General features: G+C 45.5%; 1 protein-coding gene and 1 long non-coding RNA gene across 2 annotated transcripts; one reads left to right on the top strand and one right to left on the bottom strand.

Moving 5' to 3' along the window:
• Positions 1-12,044: 12,044 nt before the first annotated feature.
• On the top strand, positions 12,045-13,016 carry LOC147580646 (putative vomeronasal receptor-like protein 4). The gene has a single exon (XM_086705931.1). It carries the CDS (start codon positions 12,045-12,047, stop codon positions 13,014-13,016), a length of 972 nt encoding a protein of 323 aa, XP_086562057.1.
• Positions 13,017-13,598: 582 nt separating this feature from the next.
• LOC147580645 (uncharacterized) lies at positions 13,599-16,298 on the bottom strand. The gene is made up of 2 exons (XR_015250751.1): positions 16,103-16,298; positions 13,599-13,871 (listed from the first exon to the last, which is right to left on the bottom strand). It is a non-coding gene; the product is annotated as an uncharacterized LOC147580645 (long non-coding RNA).
• Positions 16,299-17,265: the final 967 nt, after the last annotated feature.

Below are 17,265 nucleotides of genomic sequence, written 5' to 3'. Positions count from 1 at the left end.
GCGCAGGGCCAACTGGAGGAACCGGTCAGCTGTGCTCACCCGGCACCGGCTGTGAGGTCAAGTTCTAGGTCGGTCCTTCTGGCAGGTGAACCCGCGAAGCCATATTTGTACCCTCTGGGTTTGAGGAGCTCTTGGCAAACATACACCGTAACCGAGACCTCAGTTTCCAAAGTTGTCAGCCCGCTCGGGCGGAGAAAACCCTCGACGGAATCTCGGTCCCTGAAGTATAGCTGTGCGTCTCCCTCCACAATTACAAGTGTGTGGCTCAGAAACGTTCTCAGTCTTAATGAGGCTTAATTGTGTTAATAGGAAGGTTGTGCCGTGGGAAAATGAACAACAGCCAGGCTTCTGTATCCAGCCTTTCCAATTTTTCTGGCCCCCTCCTCGCCTCCCCTAAGTTCCAAGGCTGTGAATCAGAATGGGGACGGGCTCCTGGACACATAGAAGTCTCTTTCCTTTCTTTCTCGCGGTGTCCTTTATGCACAGGGATCTAACAAAGGGTGGCTGGGATGGAGATTCTGTTTTCTGCGCGCGTCACAAGCATGATCCGGAGAGGACAGGAGTCACCACGCTCCGCCTATGCACACTGTGTTTTAGTGGGGAGGTGAGTTTCCTTCCACCTCTCTGAGATCCAAGCTGAGACTCTGTCGTGAAAGACGTCCAGACAAACAAGAGGAAACAAGCAGGCATTTATTAGCACATCTTCCTCCTGTGCACTTGAAGATAACCAGAAAAAATTGAGTACCTCTCCGTGGGGGCGGAGAATTCTGGCTAAACACCACTGATTTAAGGGAGGGGGAAAGGAGATGACTGATCATTTTTCAGAAGTTAGAGAAGTTAGGAGCCCACAAATACAGATTCTTAGCGAGTTAAACAGAAAGTGATCACATCAGACACACTGTAGGGCAATTCATAGCACAGAAGTGAAAAGATTTTTAAAGCAGCCAGAAAAAAAGATTTCTGAGGAAAGGATGTGCAGATTGGCATAGATTTCTCAAAAGTCTGAAGTGAGAAGATATATTTTGACACTGTTGGGGGAAAAAAAATGCTGTCAACTGGCAGGGTTATACAAAGTAAATGTGTCTCTCACATATAAGGATAACAGAAATATAATGTGAGATGAAGTAAAATAGGGCAATACTGCCACTAAGAAAGATTTATTAAGGAGTCTTCAAGTTCATACTTGAGGAATTATTAAAAAAAAACCTAGGAGAGCTAAAGTGTAAGTAAAAAAAAAAAAAGGAAAAGAAACTGTTAAATAGATAAACACAAGCAAATATTGCCAGTATAAGATGATGGTGAATCAGATAAATAATGTCTCCTTTTTGACTGAAAAGATGGGAATTAAAGTACTGGATAGGAATAGTTTAGCAGAAAGAAGCAATTAGATTTCCAGTGTTTTAAAGTGTTGTAATGCTTAGAGAACCTTATGGAGTACCGTGACTTCAGGCTCTGTAAAGTCAACCATGCGGGATGACATTTCAGTAATAAGCACGCAAAAAAAACTGAACAAAATGTATACCACGTGGATGGGTGGAGGAAAAGAAGAGTAGAATAACAGGGGAAATGAAAGAAGAAAAGACAAAACAGAAGGAATGATAAACACAAATACGGGAAGAGTACAAATCAAAGAAATCCAAGTAGATCAGTACATACCATAACAACATGTTAATGCCCAACCATGGAATGGTCTCTCATATGGGAAGGATCTCTGGGCAGGTTTGGGTTTCGGCTAAAGGAGTCCGAGCAGGGGCTTGGGGAAGCAGGATCAGTTCATGTTTCTGAGATGGGATTAGTAATTCGGAGAAGCCAGCAGTAAGTAAGAATTGGGTGCAGTCGTGAATCTAAGGTGGGCTAGCAATGGGGGATCCCCAGTAACAAACAGATATATCAAAAGTGCTTTGGGGTGGGGCGCCTGGGTGGCTCCCTTGGTTAGGCGGCTGCCTTCTGCTCAGGCCGTGATCTCACTGTTCATGAGTTCGAGCCCCACGTGGGGCTCTGTGCTGACCGCTCAGAGCCTGGAGCCTGCTTCGGATGCCGCGTCTCCCTCTCTCTCTGCTCCTCCCTCACTCACGCTCTGCCTCTCTCTCTCTCTCTCTCTCTAAGATAAATAAACATTAAAAAAATTTAAAAAACTGGTTTGGGGCATCATTGGCATGAAAACAGTAGGGATTTCAAGAGGGGGCGTTTACAGTGTTGTTCAGCTGCTCTGTGACCTTGGAAGAAATGGTCCTGCGTGTACACTTTGCAGCCTGATTTGCCTATATGCGTCCTCAAAGCCTGATGAGTGCTTTTCTCTTTTTCAGCATGAGCTGACTTTGATTCTCTCAGTCTGGGGGAGATGTTACTCTTCGAAACATCAAACGTTTATATGTTTCGTAAAATATTAAACAATTTAATTTGCTCTCGTTGATTTATTCCTGAAAAAGCAACGAGTCAGTAAATCACTTTCCCAAGGTCTCAGAGCTGGCCGCTGGCGGAAGCCGACATCAAACTCAGGCAAAGTAATTCCAGAGGCCGTAGATCAAGACGTTATTCTTTGCTGCCTATGACTATTGCATTAGGGGAAATTAGATATCAAATACTGCTCTTTTTCCTCTTTAAGGGGCCTATCCAACACATAATGACAGATCAGGTTGAGAGTAAAATTGTGGAAGAAGATACCTTGACTAATGAAAATAGTAAGAATGTAAGAGAACCTATATTAATACGACACAAAACAATGAAGGCAAGAGAGCATTCCTGCTGACCATAGAGGGTTTCCATATAGTGATAAAAGTTCCAAATCATATAATAAAAGAATTCCCAACTGTATATAGTTATTAAAATAATCTTAAAATACAGAAAACAGAAGTGATAGAACCACAGGGGGAAATGTACATATTCACCACCATAAAATTTCAACATACCTTTTTCACTTATTGATAGGTAAATAAGACCAGAAATTAGTAAACATTTAGAACAACATAATTAATAATTTAAAACATATTTAGACTCTTACATCCTAAAATTAAAGAGAATATGTATTATTAAGATGGTGTAGGGGCGCCTGGATGGCTCAGTCAGTTGGGCATCCGACTTTCGCTCAGGTCATGATCTCGAGGTCTGTGAGTTCAAGCCCCACGTTGGGCTCTGTGCTGACAGCTCAGAGCCTGGAGCCTGCTTCGGATTCTGTGTCTCCCTGTCTCTCTGCCCTTCCCCACTCACTCCCTGTCTCTCTCTCAAAACTAAATAAACATAAAAAAAAGAAGGTGTGCAAAACATTACGGGGCCCTAAGGTCTCAAAAAATATTTTAACAGTATAGTTAAAACTGTATTTTCTGAAAAATATAGTTAGGTTAGAAATAAATATCAAAAGGTAAAACATAATATTTCCCTGCTTATTTTCATTTATTACATATGCACGGATCCCAAAACAATACACATGGAGTTTCCCTTGTTTGAAACTCTATTAAAATTGTACCTTAACTTACCTTTCTCCTGCTTGTCCATCTTGTGGTTGTAGGCGCAATTCATTATACCCAGTGCTGTCAAATATTCAGTTGTACGAATGTATCACTACGTCTTTATTCATTCTCTTACCGACTTAGATTTATTTCTAGTTCTTGTTGGTTGTTATTCATTTGCCCTAAAAGCAACTCTACCAACTGCCTTGTGTCCTGCACAAACGTGCCAGACGCACCCTACAGAAGTGGCTCTCAAAGTACCGAGTGTCTCAGTGCTCCCTGGACGGCCTGTTAAAACACAAATCATTGGGAAACACTCCCAAGAATTTCGGACTCAGTAGGTCTGGGACGGGCCGTAGAATTATCATCTCTAACCAGTTCCCAAGTGATGCTCAGATCTCTGAACCCCACATCAGGACCACACTTCAAAAACTAGAGGGGCGCCTGGGTGGCGCAGTCGGTTGAGCGTCCGACTTCAGCCAGGTCACGATCTCGCGGTCCGTGAGTTCGAGCCCCGCGTCAGGCTCTGGGCTGATGGCTCAGAGCCTGGAGCCTGTTTCCGATTCTGTGTCTCCCTCTCTCTCTGCCCCTCCCCCGTTCATGCTCTGTCTCTCTCTGTCCCAAAAATAAATAAACGTTGAAAAAAAAATTAAAAAAAAAAAACAAAAAACTAGTATTCTAAGGTATACGTCGTAGAGTAGTAAGGTATCTGGTAACAGTGAGATATGGCAGTGGTCGTTCAACAGCTGAGTCATAGGCCATGAGTTATTCAAACTTCCTGGTTAATAATTCCAGGGGCGCCTGGGTGGCTCAGTCGGTTAAGCGTCCGACTTCGGCTCAGGCCATGATCTCATGGTTCGTGAGTTCGAGCCCTACGTCGGGCTCTGTGCTGACAGCTCAGAGCCTGGAGCCTGCTTCAGGTTCTGTGTCTCCCCCTCTCTCTGCCCCTCCCCCGCTCATGCTCTGTCCCTCTCTCTGTCAAAAATAAATGAACATTAAAAACGGAATAATCCCAAACTATTTCTACAGATGTTCCAATCAACAAGCCACCAGCCCTAAATCCCCAGTGTCCCACATGCTCACTAACACTTGGTCTTCGGTCCCTTTAAATTTGAGAAAAATATTATTTTGTGTGGTTTTAATTTACATTGCCATAAAACTACTGAGCCCGAGTGTGTCCTCATCTTTATATGTTCCATTCAGGTTTTTACTCTTCTGCAGAATGGCTCTTCCTCCCCGCCCCCATTTTTTTCTTTTGTCTTTTTCCTGTTTATTTTAGCAAGGCTTCCTATATATTCTGAATACTGATTCAGCATAGTTGGTTGTAGATATGGTTTACCAGTCTGTAGCTTGCTGTTTTCCTTACTTAGGGGGCTTTAAAAAAAAATTTTTTTTTTAACACTTATTTTTTGAGAGACAGAGAGAAAGAGACAGAGCATGGGCAGGGGAGGGGCCGAGAGAGAGGGAGACACAGAATCGGAAGCAGGCTCCAGGCTCAAGCTGTCAGCACAGAGCCCCACGAGGGGCTCCAACTCACAAACTGCGAGATCACGACCTGAGCCGAAGTCGGACGCTCAACTGACTGAGCCACCCAGGCGCCCCACTTAGGGGGCTTTTTGAGGAGCATGAGTTATGAGAGATCTGGGTAGGAGTCCTACTGGCTGCCCTCTGGGAGTTATTTAAGCCCTCCGGCCTCAGCATCCAACTTATTTCTCCCATTTTCATGAAGGTCAAATAACTTATATAAAGTACTCTGATGTATAATTCATTACCACGTGCCTCTCTTCACAGGCGCTGAGCGGAAATTGCAGCAATCTGGCGTTTTCTCCATAGAGTGCCTCCCGTCTGCATCCTTGTGCCGACGGGAGCTCTGCGAACAGCAGACACGGTCCGCGAGAAGATACTCAGACACTCACGCGCACCCCACTTTGGAGGGAGCACAAAGGTTACACTAAGGGACCCGAAGGACTGAATAAAAGCCGTGCAAGTGAGATGAAAAGCAACGTAAGCGAGCGAAGCGTGCGTCGTCAGCGGCGCCCGGCAGGACAGCAGGTGCTCCCGGGGTTGTCCTCCCCGAAGGGACGGAAAACCCCCAGTGTCCTCTGCGCCCTCACCTCTCCCCTCCTTCCACTAACCCCCACCTCACCCAGCTGACGGGAACCCAGCTCACCCCGGGGCCCAGCCAGCACCTGTCAGTCCCGGGCCTTCCTTCACAGCCAGGTCCTGCGGAGAAGGACTATGTAAGCCCGTCTGTGCCTCGAGGCGGGATGAATGTCACATCAGCTTCCCTCCCCTGCTTGAATGGACCAGCTAGAAAGGAGCCATCTCTGGAAGTGGCACTAGGGACCCGAACAACTCTGGGTGGGGGGTACACTCATCCCACTCAGACCCGGGTCTGGACCATGACCGCAGGACCTGACCTTCTGGGCCACCGACCATTTGCAGGCAAACTTGCAAAAGAAATGAACACACTCAGAAGGGAGCACCTCAGTGAGCTGTATGGACTGACCCAGAGCCCACGACCAGCCCCCAGATCAGGAAGCCAGCACCCCAGGAGTCCCCCTCCTGCTCCCTTCTGGACCCCGTCTATCACGAGGTGGGGGGGGGGGGCAGTGGGGATTCTGACCCTGCCCCTCAATGATCTTCTGTTATCAGTGTGGGTGCAGTTTAAACTATTCACGAAGTGAGCACTTGTGATTCTCAGGTGTCTGTTCCTGAGCTGTGGCGGCCAGTGGGGCGGGGGTGGGGGTGGCAGGAGGCCCTAATGAGGTCTGGGGACCCCGAGCCCCCCCCCCCCCCCCCCAGGGCCCCAGCTGCACCAGCGCTCAGCCTGCAGTGCGTTTACTCTAATTGCATGAGGACGGTTCCCGGCTCCGCAAATTACAGAGCATCAGGGAGAGGGGAGAAGTGGGCCCCGGGGACCCACCTGGTGCACAAGGAGCCCTTGACACTGACATCGTGACCTCAGCGCCTGAGCCAGGGGCACGGGGACCCGGGGAGGTATAACAGGGCCCGGCTGGCGCTGCGGCCAGAACACCCTCTCCGCGAGCAGGGCCGCGTGCAGCTGACGAGGTGGGTACCCCTGGCGGCCACGGGTGGGCGCCGGCCTTGGCTTCGGACACAGGCCGCTGGGGGGCAGGGCGGGGCCGGGCAGGCGCGAGAGGAGAGGAGAGGAGAGTCAGAGCCTGTCCGCTGGGTTGGTTGTGTGGCAGGAGCGGCCGGGACCCAGGGGGAGGACAGCTGGCCGCCTCCCAGCCCTTCGGGAGACGCGGCTTCTCTGTGCTGCACAGGAGGTGAGCCCGGGGGTCCGCGCTGAGCCCGAAGCTGCCCCTTCCTCACGTGGCGGGGGGGGGGGGGGGGGGCGTCAGATGGACGCCCAGGGCGGCTCACCCGGGTGTGCGCGCACGCAGTGACTCTCTGGAGTTTTCTCTCAGCTCGTGTGCACGTCCCCTCCCGGCTGAGGGGCTCTGTGCCCGTTAGTTCTGCCTTTTCGGCACTGGGCACGCTTGCCTGCTCTACTAAGATTTAGAATTCCAAGTGTTGTCACATGTATTCTGCATTTTTCTTTTAAACAGCACAGTAGCTTCAAAACCTAACACAGTAGACTCTTAGAATTGCTGAGACTCTGACACAAAGGGTGGAGGGAAAGCGCACATGACACTAATGGTTGTCTTTCAGGGAATTGCTCTTTAGTAGTTTCCAGGCAGTGACGCTCACTCAGTCCTCCCAACAGACCAGTCCGATACAAAGCATCGGTCCCATTTTACAGATGGGGGTCGTGGGGCCCTAGGGAGGTCACGTAACATGTAGAGGGAGAGCGGAGGAACCAGGGTTTGAAGGTCGGAGCGGCGGACCGCAAAGCTAGCGGGTGTGAGTCCGGGCACGAGTGTGCGTCCCGGATCAACGAGGCCGGGTAAGCCGCCGGGGGATTCAAGCCCCAGTGTCCGGGAGACTGGGCAGGTCCGTCAGGTGGGAGGTAGAAATGGATGGGCTGGCCTGGGAAGGAGAGATCAGGGGAGCAGAGTGGGGATGGTCACGAAGAGTGAGGGAAAGGGGAGCGGCGCCTGGAAGCAAAGCCGAGTCACTAACGTGAACCGAGATGCGCCTTATGAACGTGTCTCAGGTCCTGACCAAACGCTTCAACATATCCGTGGTTTCATCCTATTTATTTGCTACAGTGTTATTTTTGTTATAGCCGTGAGTCGCCAATTACTCAACCATTTAGCAAGTACTATATAAGAGAGAGAAAACCCGGGCTCCCCAAGTCATAGAGCTAGACACAGCCAGATTGGGGTGCACACCCAGGGTTTAAATGCAGTCTCCGGGATGCTTCTTTTATCATTTCCCACCGCTGAGCCGGGCACAGTCCTTGGGTCTCAGGCTTATAAAGGAAATAAATCTTGAAAACACTGATACCTTAACATTGTAAATCTTATGGCTGGAATAATGAAGGCAATTCTAGTTTTGTTTCCTATTGTTCTTTATTCTTTGATCTCAACTCGGGCAGATGCCTCTTTTTCCTTTCAATATTAAGCAATCCAATGATGGTAGGACCGTTGTGGTCTATGTGAGGTATTTTTCTATCCCCGAATGGTATTGCTAAAATTGATTTGTAAAAGAGCTCTATTTAGTTGATTTAAAGTCAGGTGCTCATAAACATTGGGCATTCTAAAACTCAGAAAGGTAGAAACTAACCCAAATGTTATGCAAGTTCACATGATCTAATAAAATACTTGATATAAAAGCTAGTTTAGGGGCGCCTGGGTGGCGCAGTCGGTTAAGCGTCCGACTTCAGCCAGGTCACGATCTCGCGGTCCGGGAGTTCGAGCCCCGCGTCGGGCTCTGGGCTGATGGCTCAGAGCCTGGAGCCTGTTTCCGATTCTGTGTCTCCCTCTCTCTCTGACCCTCCCCCGTTCATGCTCTGTCTCTCTCTGTCCCAAAAATAAATAAACGTTGAAAAAAAAAATTAAAAAAAAAAATAAAAGCTAGTTTAGGGGCACCTGGGTGGCCTAGTCCGTTAAGCGTCCGACTCTGGATTTCGGCTCAGGCCACGATCTCACGGTCTCAAGATCGAGCTCCGAGTCAGGCTCCATGCAATGTGGAGCCTGCTCCGGATTCTCTCTTTCCCTCTGCCCCACTCTCCTGCTTGTTCTCTCTCTCTACCTCAAGAAATGAAAATTAAAAATAAACTACCATTTAAAAAAGCTAGTTTAAGGCTGATGGTTTCTTTAAAACAGACGTGTCTTTAGAATTGTTGACATTAAATGTAAAAATTTTATTCTGAGTTTACTAGCCAAGTAAGTTCATGTCTCCCAGGAGACCTGTGAACGACAAACGGAATGTGATAGCTTAAGATAATGGCTGATTTTGCCTAATGTTTAGTGAGGTTTTTGCACGTAATCTACATATAACTTTTAAATTTTTTTTTTTCGATGTTTATTTATTTTTGGGACAGAGAGAGACAGAGCATGAACGGGGGAGGGGCAGAGAGAGAGGGAGACACAGAATCGGAAACAGGCTCCAGGCTCTGAGCCATCAGCCCAGAGCCCGACGCGGGGCTCGAACTCACAGACCGCGAGATCGTGACCTGGCTGAAGTCGGACGCTTAACCGACTGCGCCACCCAGGCGCCCCTACATATAACTTTTAAAAGCAAGTAAATGGAAGATACATTTTTATAAATAAGCCTTCCAGTAACATTTATGTCCACTTGATTTTTCTAAGTCTTTTTGGTAACCTAAAACTTTAAAATTTTGCTGGATTAGGTTAAATGGTAAATTAAGTGAAATCCATTAGAAAGCTAGATCGTTTCCAAACAAGACAAAATATTCCAACAGTAACTACTAAATACAGTTTTATCTACTTTGGGCTTCTTTTACAGAGAAACGAAAAGATATTTAGATATGTTGACTTAAATTTTTTAATATTTAATTTAATTTAAAAAAGATATTCTTCTAGAAATTTTGAAATGTATTCATAATTTTCCAAATCTAAAGAATGCTGGTACAAGGGCATTAATCCTGTCCATTGTTATGACCTCATCTAAACCTAATCAACTCCCAAGTCCCCCCACCCTTCCTAATAACACATCACATCACATCACATCACATCACATCACATCACATTCTTATGTTGAATTGTGGGGGGCACAAACATTCAGTCCATAGCAGCTGGTTTCTGATGAATAGACAGGAGTGAGAGATAAGAAGGGTGGTACCAGGTGAGGCACAGGGACTCTGTGCATATTCCTGTGGGTCAGATAAGTGCCAAGATTCAGTTTGTTTGCAGGAGTTAAATGTACGCTAGCACTTTCCTACAAGATGGATCTGAAAGCAAGGATGTCAAGCAGGTAGCTTTGCACAGATCGAGAGAAGGCAATTGAGCTTGGACTAAATGCAAAGCCATCAAGGACTGTAAGATAGAGATTCAAAGAAACAGACTTCTGATTTGAAATCTCAACTGGCACAAAATGAATAGGGAAAATCCTATTTTTAGGGAAGAGTCAGGAGCTAGGAAAATATACTAACCACAGTATGAGATATCAGGGTAGCACTTCTGATGGAGAAAATGGTCAGGTTAGACAAATGTTACGTTACACTAAAAAGCTTCTGCACAAGGAAGGACGCAATCAACAAAAACTAAAAGGCAACGGACGGAATGGGAGAAGATATTTGCAAACGACATATCAGATAAAGCGTTAGTATCCAAAATCTATAAAGAACTTACCCAGCTCAACACCTAAAAACCAAATAATCCAGTGAAGAAGTGTACAAAAACATGAATAGACACTTTTCCAAAAAAGACATCCAGAGGGCCAGCAGACACATGAGAAGATGCTCAACATCACTCATCATCAGGGAAATACAAATCAAAACCACAATGAGATATTACCTCAAGCCAGTCAGAATCACTAAAATTAACAACTCAGGAAACAACAGATGTTGGCAAGGATGTGGAGAAAGGGGAGAACACTCTTGCACTGTTGGTGGGAATGCAAGCTGATGCAGCCACTCTGGAAAACAGTATGGAGGTTCCCCAAAAAGTTAAAAATAAAATTACCCTACAACTCAGTAATTGCTCTATTAGGTATTTATCCAAAGGATACACAAATGCTGGTTCAAAGGGGCACATGCACCCCAATGTTTACAACAGCACTATCAACAATAGCTAAATTATGGAAAGAGCCCAAATGTCCATCTACTGATGAGTGGATAAAGAAGATGTGGTGTGTATATACACACATACATACACACACACACACACACACACACACACACACACACAATGGAATACTCCTCAGCAATGAAAAAGATTTAAATCTTGCTTTTTGCAACAACGTGGATGTACCTGGAGGGTATTATGCTAAGCAAAATAAGTCAGTCAGAGAAAGACAGATTCCATGTGATTTCACTCATATGTGAAATTTGAGAAACTCAACAGATGAACAGGGGGAAGGGAAGGAAAAATAAGATTAAAATGGGGGGGGCAAACCATAAGAGACTCTTAAATACAGAGAACAAACTGAGGGTTGCTGGAGCAGGGTGAGTGGGGGGATGGGCTAACTGGGGGATGGGCATTGAGGAGGGCCCTTGTTGGGATGAGCCCTGGGTGTCATATGTAAGAGATGAATCACCGGGTTCTATTCCTGAAGCCAAGACTACACTTAGGTTAACTAATTGGAATTTAAATTTAAAAAATTAAAAAAAAAAGAAACATAATCAGTACGACATTAGCCGTAACTGGATTTCCTCAAAGCAGATTCTGAAAGTTTAATTCTGTTCACAGGGTTTATTGTGGGGGGGGGGGGGGGGGTTGGAGGAAGTGAAGATAAAGGAGGGGTGAACCGGTGAAAACAAGTCCCAGATGTGGTCTTAGTTATCAGAACATATCAGCCACGTCCAGCCTACGAGACCACGGAATGAATCTGCCTAACGGAGCACCCCACATGTGGAGGTGGCCGAGCTCCTTCGCGCAGGCGGTAACCGGCCTAGGTTCTCTGAATAAGGCCCCGACAGGGGTGGGGGCAGTGTGTATCCTCCTGGTAGAGGTTGCTTTCTCTTGCCAGAGGCAATTCTCCAGACAAGGGCAACTGTTTCCAGCCAGGGCTCATAGCAGTAGAGTCACGAAGGCACAGGCTACCAGAGGGGGTGGGGAGGACCCACAATGCGCCCTACAACGTGAAGCTGGCTGGATATCGGACGTGAGGGACGGTGAAAGGCAGCGTCACAAAGCAGGAATTGACCGCGGGTTGGGGAACACGTGACCTAGAGCGGGACGTCCGGGGGAACACTGTTGCAGGCGCACAGACAGGTGGAGCGTTCAGAAGGTAAAGTTACGGGAATCGGGTGGACCGTGTGTGATGTAGGACATGCAGATTTTACAGTCATCCCTGCTACAAATCAAATGCTGCTGCAGAAGCATAAAGGGCAGAGAAAGCATGGATTGAGCAGAACGCATAGGCAGGACCATGCACGCACTGCGGTATTTCTGCTTCTCTGTCCCCTTCAGTCAACCGGAGAGAGGCCACAGCCGTAAAACATGTTTGTCTTCGCCGTCCTCACTTGTTTGTTTTCCTCAAAAGGTTTTTCCTGTACTGTCCATGAGGTGGAAGATAAACTGGATTGACTGCATCCGGGGAACAATCTTGCTTTCTCTTACTGGACCTGGCTGTGCGGGAAACTTCTTTTTGTTTGCGAGCCATGTGTACGTTTTTGTCATGGGTCCTAAGAAAAAGCCCACAGACCTTCTCCTCGTCCACCTGGCTTTTAGCAATACCATGACACTTTGTGCCAGAGGCATTTTCGATGTAACAGCAGCTTTTCATGTCAGTAACTTTCCTGATAGTGCCAGTTGCAAAACTGTGTTTTATCTGGGGAGAGTGGCCCGTGGCCTGTCAATGTGCACCACCTGTCTCCTCAGCGTGGTTCAGGCCATCACCATCAGCCCCAGGACCTCCTCGTGGAGAAAGCTCAAGCCCCACACCGCGTGGCAAGTGCTCCCCTCTCTCCTCCTCTTCTGGATCTTGAATTCCCTGATAAGCTCCAACTTGCTCTCCTACATCACAGCCACCCAGAGCGCGAACGGGTCCGGGATCACACCGTCTGGCTCCCACCCCTATTGCCATATGCTGCCCTCTGGGCTGATCGTCAGGTGGCTCTTCCTGACTCTCATGGCGCTGCGGGACATCATCTCCCAGAGCCTCATGGGCTGGAGCAGCGGGTACATGGCTTTCCGTCTGTGCAAGCATCGCCAGAGTGTGCTCCACCTGCGGAGCTCCAGATTCCAGAGAACTTCCAGCCCAGAGACGAGAGCTATGCGGAGTGCCCTCCTCCTCATGGCCTGCTTCCTTCTCTTTTATTGGGCAGATTTCATTTTCTCCTTCTGCATCGGCTCCTTCTTGACCAGTGACCACACGGTGTTAAATATAAAACTGTTTCTAACGCTCGGTTACGCCAGTCTCAGCCCCTTTGTGCTGATCAGCAGGGCCTCCCACCGGCCTCCCCGCCGGAGTGCCCGCCAAGATGTGGGGAAACCTGCTTTCTATACTGATTCTGTTAGTAGCTACAGGTAGATGATGTAGTGAAATTTTTTGCACGGCAAAAATTCTGTGCAGCCTGAACTAGAAGCGTATTATAAAAATAGTGTGCTGGCCTGGGTTTTCCGAGAAGCAAACACCAAGACCAAATTAAATATGCAGGGAAGTTGCCAGGGCAAACAGACTGGGAGAGAAAATGTGGAGGGAGCCCGGGAGGCCCAAGAGCCATCCAATCAAGATGCAAGTATGATTCTGAGTGAAGGACAGAGGAGAAAAGATTGGATGGAAACATCCTAGGCCAACTTCCAGCCTACATAGAGTTAAACGAGGGAGTTATTTGGCCATCAGCAAAATCCCAGGAATACCTCCAAACTCATTTGAAGGGACCAGCACGACTTTGATACAAAAATCTGAAAAAGGACATTGCAAGGTAACAAAATCATAGGTTAACATTGCTTATGCATATAAATGCAGCAATTGTAAACAAAATATTGGCAATCAGAACCCAACAATACATAAAAAGGATAATATATTATGCTCCAGTGTAATTTATTCCCGAGATACAAGAAGGGATTAATATTCAATAAACCGAGGAAAATAATGAATCTCATAAAGACATCAAAGGACAAAGAAAACATGCATTCGTTTTAATAGAGCCATAAACACACTTGACAAAAATCAACACCCCGTTATGAAAAATATAAATAAAACTTCTCAGGGAAATTATAAAGGAAAGTAAGTTTCTTAAGTTGATAGAGATTAGCTACAGGAAAACCACAGTTAACATCATATTCAATATGGAAATTTTAAATGCTTATCTCCGAAGTTGGGAATGAGGCAGATGTTTATTATCATCATTTCTCCTCAGCATTGTTCTGGAGACTCTAGACCCTGTGAGAAGGTAAAACAACAACAACAACAAAAAAAAAAAAACAAAAACAAAAAACAAAAAAACAAGGAGAAGAGAAAAGAAAAGAAAATGGAATGAAATAAGTAAAATTTTTTTTACTCACCATTAATAAAATTGTGTGTGTAGGAAACAGGAAAGAATGAAAAAGAAGTGAAACTAGGAAGTTCAATAGATTGAAGGTCAATAGAAAAATAATTGCCTTCTACCTATTAGCAATACATAATTGAAAATTTTACTAAAAATTTAAACATCAAATATATGAGAAAACAAGCAAATCACTTATGCTATTTCTCCACTGAAAACTATGAAACATTGATACATTAAAGCTACATAAATAAATAAGAATCCTACGTTCGTGGAAAGTAAAACTCAATATGTTTAAGGTGTCAATTCTCCCAAATTTTTTTTTAATTTTTTAAGTTTATTTATTTATTTTGAGAAGGGGGGGTGGGGCAGAGAGAGAGAGAGGGAGAGAGAGAATCCCAAGCAGGCAGGGTAGAGTCTGGCGCAGGGCTCAGTCTTATGAACCATGAGATCATGCCCTGATTCAAAATCAAGAGTTGGACGCTTAACCAACTGAGCCACCCAGGCACCCTCCCCCCATAATCACTCTTTAAGTTGCAGTGCAATTTGGATTAATATTCCAAAATGTGTGTGTGTGTGTGTGTGTGTGTGTGTGTGTATAAACTCGTATGCTTATCTTAAGTTTATGTGAAAATATAAAGGACCTACTAGAATGAGAAAACTGATCAACAGAACAAGAGACTAAGCCCAGACTACATATTTATATTTATAATAATCTGATTTATTATAAGGGCAACACTTCAGTGCAGTGGGTCAAAAATGGACTTTAAGTGAATTATGTTGGGTTTCTGAAATATCCACATGGAAAAATGCACCTGACCTCCTAACCTACATAACCCAAACAGAGATGGAATAAAGATTTTAATATGTAGAATAATAAAGCTTTTAGAAGAAAGTGTAAGAGAATATTTTTATGACGACAGAGTAGACAGATATTTTTTTAAAGAACAGGATGTCAAACAGGCTAACCCTAAAAAGAATTATAATTTGGACAATATTAAAATTAGGATTTTCTATCCATCGATCGTCATCATTAAGAAGCTGAGTAGAGATACCACAGATTGGGACAAGATATGCACAATACACATAACTGACAAAAGATTCAAATATATGCAGACTCTTAGATGTCAATAAAGAAAAATAAACAACCCAATAAAAATGGGCAAAGGCTTGAACAGCCACCTCCACTAAATGGTATTCAATGTCCAGTAAACGTATGAAAAGGTGCACAACATCATTAATCCTGAAGGAACCGCAAATCAAAACTACAATGAATTATATCACTGCACACACACCCGAAGGCATGAAACTAAAACATCAACAAGACAAAGTGTTGGCATACATATTTTGTTCATTAGATTTATGAACTTTTAAAAACATTCTAATAGTATTGAATCGAAGAGGGGAAACACAAACAGAACTTGAAAACCGCTGCCCTAACCTATTCATCTTATGAGAGACCCCTGGAGACACTACTGAGTTTGTTGATTATCTGAATGCTGGCAAGTCCCTTGTGGAACCACCTAATGAAGGCAGTGAAGACCCGTCAAGAAAGAAGGAAAGCAAGCAAGTGAGCGAGAACCCGAGCCAGAGTGGAAAGGAGGCAGGAGCAAGGAAAATCCCATTAAATACAACTTGAATCCCATAAGGTCTTGAACCCAAGACCTCTCACTTTAACAGATAAATCGAACAACAAAGCTACACTATCTTCAATGTTATTTGAAATACATAATATAGGAAACATTTAATGATGTTAATTATATACATCTTTATGAGAAACTGCATCGATTTGAGAAAGGAAAGATCTTTTCTGGCCCAAACCAGGGAGAACTCCTTGATACAAGGCGTAGGCAGAGGAGACCGCCCCTTATGGAAATCGCCAGTATCAGACACATTATCCCTGTGCTAATTCCTTTTTTTTTTTCTTTCCCCCAGTGTTTCTTGGCTCCGTAACTACAAAAAAAGCTGTTCTAAGCTCTGCTATTCGAGATAACCCAGACCTTCCCACTCTACCTGGCTCAATCCAACGAACACGGTGGGGTCTGCATCCCACGTGCCGGGTTAGAAGGGGGGGTGTGGAGAAGGGAGGCCTCGTGGGCACAACAGACAAGAAACACCTTCAGCTCACCTGGGGCTCCCGGTGCAGGAGTGGGCGTGGCCGGGGGCCGCAGCCTGGGGGCCAAGCCAACTGCGCCCCCGGGGACTCACCAGCTGGGGGGGGGGGGGGGGGCGATGGACGTAAACATGCGCAGAAGGGGCGACCACAGGCCTTTTGAGTTACACGTTTGTACTTGTATGCTCCATTTGTATGAAGAAATTCCAGGTGGGCCCACCGGATAAAGGTGAAAGGTTGATGTTAGTGGGGGAAGGGGTAGCTTGGGACTGGGGTGGGGGAGGATTATTTTATTTCTTTATAGATGCAGCTTTAAACCCTAGCAAATGCATTGCTTATTCAAACATACAAAACAAAGTTGTGGAAGGGTAGATAGATAGATGACGGATTATTGACCTTTAGAGTTTTTTTTCCCACTCAGTATAGTACCCTTGAGATCTATCTAAATTGTTGCATGCATCAATAGTTAATTAATTTTTTAAAGAGTTTTAAAAAAGGAATCTCTACACCCCGCATGGGGGTCTCGAAGCTACAACCCCAAGATCAAGAGTCCCACGCTCCACCGAGTGAGCCAGCCACGGGCTGCAGGTAATTAATTTTATTGCTGAATACTATCGTATAGTATGGGTGTACCTCATTTTGTGTAACCATTCACCCATTGAGGCGCATTCCGGTTGTTTCCAGCTTTTCGCCATTCGAAGGCAAACTGGCTGTGAACATTTGTGTACGAGCGTCTGTGCACGTACATTTTCATTTCTCTGACATATCTCATCTTAATGTGTATTTCTCTGGAAACTGGTGACGTTGCACATCTTGTCACATGTTAGCTTTCCATCTGTCCTCTTCATTGAAATATTTCATGCCTTTTGCACATTTTATAATTGGATTGCTCATCTTTCCCCTTTTGAGTTTTGAGTGTTATTTCTACATTCTAGAACAATCCTTTGTTTGATACACACTTCGTAAATATTTCTCCCAGTCTAAGGCATGTCTTTCCATCTTCTCAGCAGAGTCTTTCACAGAGCAAAAGTCTTTATTTTTTAAAAAATTTATTTATTTACTTAAAAAGGTGGGGGGAGGTAGAGAGAGAGAGAGAGAGAGAATCCGAAGCAGGCTCCACACTGTCTGTGTGCATGGAGCCTGATGCAAGGCTCAAACTTACAAACCATGAGTTTATG

The sequence above is a fragment of the Puma concolor genome, chromosome B2 (assembly GCF_028749965.1).
Source record: "Puma concolor isolate L17-30 chromosome B2, mPumCon1.1.hap2, whole genome shotgun sequence".
NCBI lineage: Eukaryota > Metazoa > Chordata > Mammalia > Carnivora > Felidae > Puma > Puma concolor.
Note: the sequence above shows the minus strand (reverse complement) of the source record. Positions and strands in the feature narration are given on the sequence as shown.

What these genes read in the sequence shown, in the direction of transcription:
- LOC147580646 (XM_086705931.1), top strand. Translation starts at nt 12,045, where the DNA reads ATGAGGTGGAAGATAAACTGGATTGACTGCATCCGGGGAACAATCTTG.